The sequence below is a fragment of the Gobio gobio genome, assembly GCF_949357685.1.
Source record: "Gobio gobio genome assembly, chromosome: 24".
Lineage (NCBI taxonomy): Eukaryota > Metazoa > Chordata > Actinopteri > Cypriniformes > Gobionidae > Gobio > Gobio gobio.
The window spans coordinates 36,177,916-36,189,526 of NC_137120.1; the positions used below are offsets into that span (position 1 = coordinate 36,177,916).

The 11,611-nt window shown below is 39.1% G+C and overlaps 1 protein-coding gene across 1 annotated transcript; it reads right to left on the reverse strand.

The window, feature by feature from the left end:
- Nucleotides 1-4,656: 4,656 nt before the first annotated feature.
- LOC307120613 (amine sulfotransferase-like) lies at nucleotides 4,657-10,454 on the reverse strand. The gene is made up of 7 exons (XM_079807735.1): nucleotides 10,179-10,454; nucleotides 8,509-8,711; nucleotides 8,311-8,437; nucleotides 7,036-7,130; nucleotides 6,751-6,931; nucleotides 5,516-5,929; nucleotides 4,657-4,947 (listed from the first exon to the last, which is right to left on the reverse strand). The coding sequence occupies exons 1-6, from the start codon at nucleotides 10,342-10,344 to the stop codon at nucleotides 5,802-5,804; spliced, it is 900 nt and encodes a 299-aa protein (XP_079663861.1). The 5' UTR covers nucleotides 10,345-10,454; the 3' UTR covers nucleotides 4,657-4,947; nucleotides 5,516-5,801.
- Nucleotides 10,455-11,611: the final 1,157 nt, after the last annotated feature.

An 11,611-nucleotide genomic window follows, 5' to 3' on the forward strand; every position in this document is an offset into this window, starting at 1 on the left:
TTTTAATACTGAATGTTTTGTTATGTTGTTATTTAAAAGTTTGTGTTATGTTAGTGTTTTTGGAGGTTACCATTGTGGTGAAGTGTATAGCATGTGCTTGGGTCTATTCAATTTGATTTAATAATACAAATCTACTTTGGGCATGTCATGAATGTAACAAACCTGTCTGCTGGCAAGCCAATAAAATCTTGTAAAAGGTTTTGTAAATACACTCAAAAGCTATTCTTTGAATTCATGTAATTAAATCATGGAAAGGATTTCCATGTGATTAAATGGCTTTCTTTCAGCATTAAGCACTTTTGTTAGGCTAACTTAAATAAATTAGTTGATACAAAACATTGCAAATTAGTTGGGCTGACGCTATTAAATTAAGCTGTGCCTAACCATAGTAAATAAGTTGAATCAACCTTAATAAATTAAGTTGACCCAACGTAAGTACATAATTTTGGAATAACAGAATTGCATAATGCTGAAATAAAGCAAGTTAATCATGTGGAAATACTTTCCATGATTTTTTTATGTTCATTCAAAGAGTTATTTTTTTGAGTGTTGAATGAATATTTCATTAAAAAAATGCAGATTTTTGCTGTCAAATTTACCAATGCCAAAATGTACAGGGTCCGTAATGACATCATAATGTATTTACTTTCATTTGTAAATGTCTGTGGAGGAGCTCTGACCTCATATGTGACACCATTTGAAAGCTTAGAGTCTCTACTTTCTGGAGACATGCATCACTTTGGCATTTGTTTTACACAAAGTAATTTATTTACACTAAATTACTCTGGGACCATTTCCACCTGGATTTGGCCTACCCAAATTGAAAAGTTTCCCATACCCACATGCAGTGGTCTAAATTCAAAATTTGTATAAACCATGCATACAACATGATCCAGACAGAAATCTTTTTTCCACTATTTTCTGGAATCTAGTGGAAACAGCCCAAACTGTCTGCAGGGTGCTAGAGCACACAGGGCCTGAGTTACACACTTTCAAAACTGAATTTATAACCAAAAAATATAAAAGTGTCTCTTTTTTGGGGGTTGGGGGGGGGGGGGGGGGGTATTACAGCTTAGACAACATATACTTACATGTTTATCACTTATAGCAGTGGTTTATGAAACTTCAAAGGGTTTCCTTTAAAATGACACCAAAATTGTGTATTTAGACTGTATGTGGGTATGGGAAGCTTTTCAATTTGTGGAGGCCAAATCCAGGCGGAAATCCCAAAAATGGTCCCAGAGCTTAAGAGGTTAACACCGTATGTCAGAACAGATAACACCTTGTTCTAAACCTAACCTTATAGGCTAATGTAAAAGTGAACAGCTGTTTATATATTGTGAATTGAAACACAAATATATCCCCTGTATTTTATTCCATTGTTACTGAGAAACAACCGTTTGAAGTTATGCAAATACAACCCCAAATCAGAAAAAGTTGGGACAGTATGGAAAACGGCAACAAAAAAAAAGAAGTGATTTCTAAATTTACTTTGACTTGTATTTCATTGCAGACAATATGAACACAAAATATTTAATGTTTTGTCTGGTCAACTTCATGTCATTTGTAAATATGCATCCTTTCCTGTCATTCAGACCTGCAACACATTTCAAAAAAAGTTGGGACAGGAGCAATTTAGGGCTAGTAATGAGGTAAAATGGTTAAATAATGATGTGATTTGAAACAGGTGATGTCAACAGGTGATTGTAATAATGATTTGGTACAAAAGCAGCATCCAAGAAAGGTCTAATCCTTTAGGAGCAAAGATGGGCAGAAGATCACCAGTTTGCCAACAAATACGTGAGAAAATTATTTAAATGTTTAAAAACAATGTTCCTCAAAGAAAGATAGGAAGAGATTTGGATATTTCACATTCAACAGTGCATAACATAATTAAAAGATTCAAGGAATCTGGAGGAATTTCAGTGCGTAAAGGACAAGGGCGCAAGCCTAAGCTGAACAACTGTGATCTCCGATCCCTCAGGCGGCACTGCATCAAGAATCGTCATTCATCTATAAGCGATATCACCACACGGGCTCAGGACTAGTTTGGCAAACCTTTGTCAAGTACCACAATACGTGGTTACACCCACAAATGCCAGTTAAAACTGTACTGTGCCAAAAGGAAGCCCTATGTTAACAGTGTCCAGAAGCGCCGTTGACTTCTCTGGGCTCGGAGGCATCTGGGATGGACCATCACACAGTGGAAACGTGTACTGTGGTCAGATGAATCAGTATTTCAGGTATTTTTGGGGAGGAATGGACGCCGTGTGCTCCGGACCAAAGAAGAAAAGGATCATCCAGACTGTTACCAGCAACAAGTCCAAAAGCCAGGGTCTGTCATGGTAGGGGGTTGTGTCAGTGCCCTTGGAAAAGGTAACTTGCACTTCTGTGAAGGCACCATTAATGCTGAAAAGTACATAGAGATTTTGGAGCATAATATGCTGCCTTCAAGAAGACATCTTTTCCAGGGACGTCCATGCATATTTCAACAAGACAATGCAAAACCACATTCTGCAAGTCCTGGCTGCGGAGGAAGAGGGTACGTGTACTTGACTGGCCTGCCTGCAGTCCCGACCTGTCTCCAATAGAGAATGTGTGGCGCATTTTGAAGCGCAAAATGCGACAACGAAGACCCGTACTGTTGCCCACCTTAAGACTTGTTTGCAGAAACAATGGGACAAAATTACACCTGAAACACTTCATCACTTGCTGTCTTCAGTCCCTAAACGTCTTTTAAGTGTTGTGAAAAGGAATGGCAACATTACAAAGTGGTAAATGCTTTACTGTCCCAACTTTTTTTAAATGTGTTGCAGGTCTGAATGACAGGAAAGGATGCATATTTACAAATGACATGAAGTTGACAAGACAAAACATGAAATATTTTGTGTTCATATTGTCTGCAATGAAATGCAAGTCAAAGTAAATTTAGAAATCACTTCTTTTTTTTCTTTTTTTTGGCGTTTTCCATATTGTCCAAACTTTTTCTGATTTAGGGTTGCATATGAATCACAGCTGATTCCCATCTAGGAATTGTTCAGGTGTTGATGTTCTTTCAATCACTGACTATATGCTATACAGTAAAAGAGGGCCTCTTGGGCTTATCTTGTGTGAAAAAGGAACAATATAGAGCAACACAAAGAAATGAAGAAAATCCCTGCACGAGGGAAAGGAAGATGAGTACCAGGACAAGGGAGAGGAGTGGGACGAGGGCAAGGGAGAGGAATGCCTGGACAAGGACAAGGACAAGGACAAGGGAGAGATTGAGGAGTTAGATTGCATGGTGGCGCTCAAAGAAGGGCCAGAATTAGGGTAACTGATGAAAAAAGAGCTACTATCACCATGTCATAATCCACAGTCTATCATACAGAGAGGCTGGTGAACAAGTACAGCCAAATCTCAGCCGGGACACAGTGGCATCCATTACTAGAAACCAATAGGTAGGATATTGTATAAGGGCTTCTCCTACTGCAGGGGTGTTCAAAGTCGGTCCTGGAGGGCCACTGTCCTGCAGAGTTTAGCTCCAGCTTGCCTCAACACACCTGTCTGGAAGTTTCTAGTACATAGATATCCATAATAAAGGCTAGATGTCTTACGGCGGAGTCTCTAACGTCATCACCGGCGGCCATCTTGTCACAGGCAGGGCTCTGTGGTACCTGATGTAAGGCGAGTGATCTGCATGAACACAAATACTCTTATCTCACTGAAATCTTGACGGATTTACAAATGGTTTGATTTCGTACATACTTTATTAACGTGGCTATAATTATGGATGCTTGAACAAATAATTTTCATAAGTATGCAGTGTCATAACTACATCGCTGACGTTTATAACAAACCAAACAGTTTGAAAATCGGTAGAAAATTGAGCAAGTTATGGTTATTTAAAAAGTGCAAGCACCCATGAAAACAATGACTGTATGCCTACAGTAATATGTAACTGTATTTTGTCTACCTAAGGATTCAATATCTACCTCCTCAGGGGGCAGAGGAAAGCTCCTAAATAAAGAACAGGAACTGGCTATTGTCAACGTAGTGATTGTTAATAATGAAATAAAACTGAAGGGCATTCTATAGAGCTACTCTGAGATGGGTCATTAATTTTTTGTATTGAATTTCTGCAGCAAAATAAACAAAATGCATGCATTTACTAAACCCCCCAAAAAAACTAAAATGTAGAGAGGCTTCAAAAGACACAATCTATGATCAATAAAATATACTGTCTATTGTATAAGGGCAGACCTGACACATAAAATAGTGCAGTTTCTCTAATTCCATCCAGTGTTAGTGTTTTTACGACATTGTGCTATGATTGACTAATGTTCCTGTTGGAAGAGAACATGTGTTAGGGTTTTGGTAGACATGGTGTATTGTGGTAGTTAATTATTGTATTTTGAAAATTAGTGTTGGAGTTTAGTTTACAATGTGTGATTTTTGAGCATTTCATTTCTTTGCTTGTCCTCCTGCCATACTGTCTGCAATGCAATTTTCTTTTAAAAGACTGTTAAAATGTTGTATGGATACATATCTAGGCCTATAAACCTGTTTTCACCCTCAATTTCTGTGTAAAAGTGTGTGTGCATGCGGCCCATTTTAGCTTAACCAGCCATTTCTACCTAAAATGACCTTTTTCACAAAAATCAAGGTTTCTTTTTTCAATTAAACTTTTTTTTTATTTGAAAGAGCATGTCAAAACATTGTTCATAAACCTTTGTTTTGTTGGTAAGCTTACTTATATGCTTTAGTACCTTTATTAATGATGGATGAAATGTATGTCAGGCTCACTTATTTTAGCTTTAAAGGGTTAGTTCACCCAAAAATGAAAATTCTGTCATTAATTACTCACCCTCATGTCGTTCGACACCCGTAAGACCTCCGTTCATATTCGGAACACAAATGAAGATATTTTAGTTGAAAGCTGATGGCTGAAAAAGGCTTCAGATAGGCCTCCATTGGCATTCATCCATCTCACCACAGTGACTCTACAATCATTTTACGATGCGACGACAATAGATTTTGTGCGCAAAAAAATCTAAATAACGCCTTTATCCAACTTGTTCTTGTCTTCCGTGTGTGCCTCCACGACGCATGCGCGAGAATATGACGCAGATCCGGCGCTCGGACACATGATCCAGAAGCGATTTGTTTACAAGCAGAGGAAGACGCGCGTGTCTAAGCTGTTGAATTCTACATTGATCGTGCTTTAGGTCTCGACGTAGTGCTCAAATGGGACAAAAGTGTGCATTTCATGGATTCCTGAACGCCGGCGCTACGTCATATTCTCGCGCATGCGTCGTGGAGGCACACACGGAAGACAAGAAGAGGTTGAATAAAGTCGTTATTTTGATTTTTTTTGCGCACAAAAACTATTGTCATTGCTTCGTAAAATTATTGTAGAGTCACTGTAGTGAGATGGACTTTGTAACGACGTTTTAAGTGCCTTTTATGGGTCTTGTGAGTGTAAATGTACTGAATGCCAATGGAGGCCTATCTGAAGCCTTTCTCAGCCATCAGCTTTCAACAAAAATATCTTCATTTGTGTTCCGAAGATGAACGGAGGTCTTACGGGTGTCGAACGACATGAGGGTGAGTAATTAATGACAGAATTTTCATTTTTGGGTGAACTAACCCTTTAACTTCAATTTTAGCTGACTTCAACCTCCATCAAGATTAGTTATCCGTTATCTGTTTTGATACGGTTGTGTCATCAAGGCACATATTATGCCTTCCTGTTATTATTGTGATAGTGTTATAGGTCTATCTTTTTTAGTTTTTAAAATGGATGTCACAACTTGAATTTTTCAGCCATGCAATTCTGAGATGTCCCAGACCATGTTAAGAGGTACGTCCTTCATTCTCTCTTGGTAGACGCGGTCAAAACATTCACTCTGAGCCACGGTTAAAGAGTTCTTCCAGTCTCCAACTGTTCCTGTAACAGTAGGTTGAAAATGTTAATATAACATATTCCACGCCACTGATGTGTCACATTTAATAATTCACTTTTAAATAAGTAACTATTTCAGAAGTCTTCTGTCACTCCTTGTACAGAGATGTCCCATTAATAATGAAATGGTCCAACTGAAACATCAATTTTTTTAAAGTGTTTAAAAATGCTTTTGTGCTACTGTTTTGAGAACATTATTAAAGACCAGATTGAATAAATGTTCTATTATCGTTACTGAAAGAAAGTTTGTTCATAACTTTAAAGGGGTGGTTGCATGCGATTTCACTTTTTTAACTTTAGTTAGTGTGTAATGTTGCTGCTTGAGCATAAACAGTATCTGCAAAGTTAAAGCGCTGAAAGTTCAATGCAAACGGAGATATTGTCTTTTAAAGTTATGGCAGTTTATTGTCTACAAAAACAGCCGGTTTGGACTACAACAAGCTTCTTCCCCGGTTGAGGACATCATAAACACCTGCTATTAACATAAACACTGCCCCCGCGAACACGCAACAAAGTGGGCTAGGCCACGTCGCAGTCATTACGAAAGAGAGAGAGATGTTGCAGAACTACAAACTACATTTGGCCATCTAACCAATCTAAGACCATTGCGTTTTTCGGAGGGATGGGCTTCATAGAAGCAGGAAGCAAACGAGCCGTTCAAAGGACAGTGGAGACAGCGGTGTGGAACCAAGCCTAGAAAAAAAACCACGGAACCACCCCTTTAAGAAACTTGACCAGAATGTTAGGTCAAGTTGAGTTAGACACTGCTTCAATGACCAACTCTTGATTTTTGACTTATATCTGACCTTTGCGCAAAAAAAGTCCTTTTGGACGGTTTGTGACATCCTGAGAAAGGAATTCATAGTTGGCCAAAGGGTCTTTCTTCATGTGCTTGAATGTGGCTGTCTCCACCACTTTATCAATCGCTGCGTCTGACAGATTCTTCCCCACAAACTCACAGATTTTCACAACGACAGATCTGAGATCCTGTGAAAAGATTTGTACATTTCATTGGTCAGTCTATAGATATAACCGCAACATTAGAGAAGTATAATAACTCTTGAAGGATCATAAAATTGAACCAGTCTCACCTTGATCATTTCTTCATAATTAAGGATCAGGATATTGTATTTGTCTTTATTTGTGATCCATCCTTTAACATGGTCAAACCAACAGCCACCTATCACTACAAACCAGACACAACATTAGCGTCAAACTTTGAGAAAATAAATAAATATATATATATATACACTGATCAGGCATAACATTATGACAGGTGAAGTGAATAACACTGATTATTTCTTCATCATGCCACCTGTTAGTGGGTGGGATATATTAGGCAGCAAGTGAACATTTTGTCCTCAAAGTTGATGCGTTAGAAGCAGGAAAAATGGGCAAGCGTAAGGATTTGAGCGGATTTGACAAGGGCCAAATTGTGATGGCTAGACGACTGGGTCAGAGCATCTCCAAAACTGCAGCTCTTGTGGGGTGTTCCCGGTCTGCAGTGGTCAGTCTCTATCAAAAGTGCTCCAAGGAAGAAACAGTGGAGAACCGGCGACAGGGTCTTGCGTCTTGTCTTGGAGCTGCACAGCCGTAGACCAGTCAGGGTGCCCATGCTGACCCCTGTCCACCGCCGAAAGCGCCAACAGCAATGGAAGAAGTGGCCTGGTCTGATGAATCATGTTTTCTTTTACATCACGTGGATGGCCGGGTGTGTGTGCATCGCTTACCTGGGAAACACATGGCATCAGGATGCACTATGGGAAGAAGGCGAGCCGGCGGAGGCAGTGATGCTTAGGGCAATGTTCTGCTGGGAAACCTTGGGTCCTGCCATCCATGTGGATGTTACTTTGACACGTACCACCTACCTAAGCATTGTTGCAGACCATGTTCACCCTTGCAAATGGTATTCCCTGGTGGCTGTGGCTCTTTCAGCAGAGAATGCGCCTTGCCACGAAGCAAAAATGGTTCAGGAATGGTTTGAGGAGCACTAGTTTGAGGTGTTGACTTGGCCTCCAAATTCCCCAGATCTCAATCCAATCGAGCATCTGTGGGATGTGCTGAACAAACAAGTCCGATCCATGGAGGCCCCACCTCACAACTTACAGGACTTAAATGATCTGCTGCTAATATCTTGGTTCTAGATACCACAGCACACCTTCAGGGGGTCTAGTGGAGTCCATGCCTCGACGGGTCAGGGTTGTTTTGGCAGCAAAAGGGGGACCAACACAATATTAGGTCATAATGTTATGCCTGATTGGTGTATATTACACAGTGTATTTAAATTAAGTATATTTATTAATTTATTTATAAATAGTTTTAGCAAGTATCTGTTATGCAAAAATGATATAAGCTTTGCCTCTTACTGCATCCTGTGAAGAATTTCCCCAGCAGCTCGTCCATGCTCTCGGAAGAATCCAGGTTTTTCATGTAGTTGGAAAAATGGAAATATGACACCATGACGTCTTTAGGGTTTCTCATGACGTAGATAATCTGCAAAGACAGACGTATTAAAACTGTGACGTCAAGACAGCTTACTAATCGACTGAAAAATGCATACACACTTTTCCTTTTCCCTGCAGTGCTTTGGGCATCAGCGGCTGGAGTAAATGGGAACAGAAGAGTCTTGGAGATGGACGCGTGTTGTAATCTGTCTCCTTTAAATGATACTCTAGCCAGGGCATCTGCTCATATGTGCTTTGTTTGGCTTGGTCCGGAAAATCGTCCTCGTATATTAAAGTAATGATCCGTTGGGTCCATACCGTACCTGGAGCGGCGTAAAATCGAGCATAATACATTAAACATATATATCGTTAGATATTTACATGCAAAAGAGGGCCAAAGTTTGCTGAGGTAGGTCACTTTTTGGCTTTTTAAAGTGTTGTAGTACTCAAGACCGGTCTTGGGTCAAACACAATTTGTACCAGACAGTAAACGTGTTTTTTTGCTGTAAAGTTGGGCATTTTAACATGGAGCTCAATGAGATTCTGCTCCCTTCTGGAGCCTGTCTCTAAATTGCAGTTTAAGTCACTTCCATATTGGCTTCAAGAGAAACTGAGGGAGGTTGCCGCTTGTTGTCAAGCCACTTTTGGGGCTGAAAAGCCTCTCATTCTAATTATCAGGTCAAGGTGCTGTGCATTGTGATAATTGATGCGACATAACGTCACTTTCAAAGGACCAATGAACATGTCCGACCAATTTCATGGAACGTGGAAACGAATCTCATTGGTAGAATAAATAACATTTAAATTAAAATGGGCATCAGCGTAATTCAATTGGTTTGGTAAAAGAATTGAGTGATCTCCAAAAAATAAGTACTTTTTGTCTGTAAATAAAATTGTAAGGAAGGAGTAAAAAGTACTTTTTTCCCTTTAAAAATGTAGTTAAGTAAAAGTAAAAGTATTGATTTTTAACTGTACTCAAGTAAAGTAAAAATCTCCAAAAATAATACTCAAGTACAGTAATCAAGTAAAATTACTCAAGTACTTTACACCTCTGAAGTCTTGTTCTTGTCTTGGTCTCAACACACATTGGTCTTGGTCTTATCTTGGTTTCAACCCCTCAAAGGCTTGGTCTTGTCTTGGTCTCAACACACATTGGTCTTGGTCTTGTCTTGGTCTCAACCCCTCAAAGTCTTGGTCTCAACACACATTGGTCTTGTTCTTGTCTTGGTCTCAACCCCTCAAAGTCTTGGTCTTGTCTTGGTCTCAACACACATTGGTCTTAGTCTTGTCTTGGTCTCAACCCCTCAAAGTCTTGGTCTTGTTTTGGTCTCAACACACATTGTTCTTGTCTTGGTCTCAAACCCCTCAAAGTCTTGGTCTTGTCTTGGTCTCAACCCCTCAGCCCCCACCATTTGTAATCGTGAAAGTCCACTTATATTATTCTGTGTACTTAAGATAACCTGTAGAAAGAAAAAACACATTCAGTTTTTTCCCTATTTTTTTTTTTTTTAGTACAACATTATAATACCATGCATATTTTTACTTATATGTTTATGTACAGTATATTTGACTTTTGAGGCTTAATGCTATAGAATAATCGTAATTAATAATCGCAATTACAATTTCAAGGGAATAATCAACAATTATGATTTTTGTCATAATCGAGCAGCCCTACCTCAAAGTCTTGGTCTTGTCTTGGTCTCAACACACATTGGTCTTGGTCTCGACTTGGTCTCGGATTAGGTCTTGACTACAACACTATTATTTTGATATCTCAACATTCCACTTACCTGATTTCGGGAAGGTAACAACAAAGAGATCATCATCCCTCGTTTCGAAATCCTGTAAACTGTCAATATACTCTGGAGTAACATCATGATCCTTCTCCAAAGTTAAGACAGTGCCTTTGTACGTGATCAGGTTGTCACTAAGCTTTTTGTATTCCTGCTGAGCCATGGTTCTTGCTGAGCCAAATCAACACCAGCGTGTGTATTGCCAAAAGACCGTAAATGACGAAGGGAACTTAATATACCCAACCCGTGCAGGGCCAGATTTCATTGAGAAAAGTTCATCTTTTCTGTTACTCAATAGTCAAAGTGTTATTTATCTTTGCGGAGTTCATGACCAACCTTTGGACTTTAACCTTGACCTACATTTGTATTATTAGTCTTTGTGCATTTTAAATAGGAAATGCAATAGTAAGGTTGCATGACATAATATCACAATTAGCTTATGCATGCACAAATTTTGTCCATGTTTTATACATTTAACAGTGGTTCTCAACATTTTTGACTACAAGGGAGGATATTTTCAGCATTTCTGCTGTAATTCTGAAAAATCTTAGTTTTCACACTTCCTGAACAGTAACTGGAAGTATCAATAACTGAATTAATCAACCATGACTCATATTTGAGTCACTGTTCAATATATAGTGACAGAATAAACATAAATAAAATGGTCATAAAGAGGATCAGATGCATGTGCTTTATCTTTATATCCTTTTATAAATGGGATAATTTCAGCCTAAACTAAGCCACTGAAAAACAACACAATTAAAAGTCATGGAATAGTTGTTATGTAAGATGAGCGCAGTTTAAGAGAGTTTACCTCTAACTAGGGCTATGTCAGGTTAACCCCGTTATAAAAACTCTTGTTTGCAGTTTGGAACGTAGATAAGATGAAGCAATCATCATGTAGGCCTAGAGATCGATGCACAAACTACACTACCTTCATTAAAAACAAGTCATGATACGTTTTAGATTTTAAAATGATTTGACATGGAAATCCTTATATTTATATAGGCCTACTTATGACTTGATGGTGTTTGCTGACATCTACTGGTTATTCTGAGGAACTGAAGCATCTCAGAAATATCAGAAGGGTCTGCAACCAGTTATGACCAGGGACGTCGTTAGGCCTATTTTAGGGGGGCTGAAGCTACCCCAAAATGTTCCTAAGCCCCCCTAAATGATAATTAGAACTACGATAACAATTTGATTTATCAATAACTGTATCCTCATTTATATTTAGACGCAACAAATTATAAATATCCAGCTACAAAAAAATAGCCGAGAAGTCGGAAGTTGGACAGAAGTACGAGTTGTGCTATCAAGATGATGCACCGCGTCTCCTTGCATTGGTGTGAACTGTGGCAGCTTTCAGAGCGTTGCAGACCGGAGCGCTACTGCAAGTTACTGTCTGGACTCGAGGATTCATCTCCTCT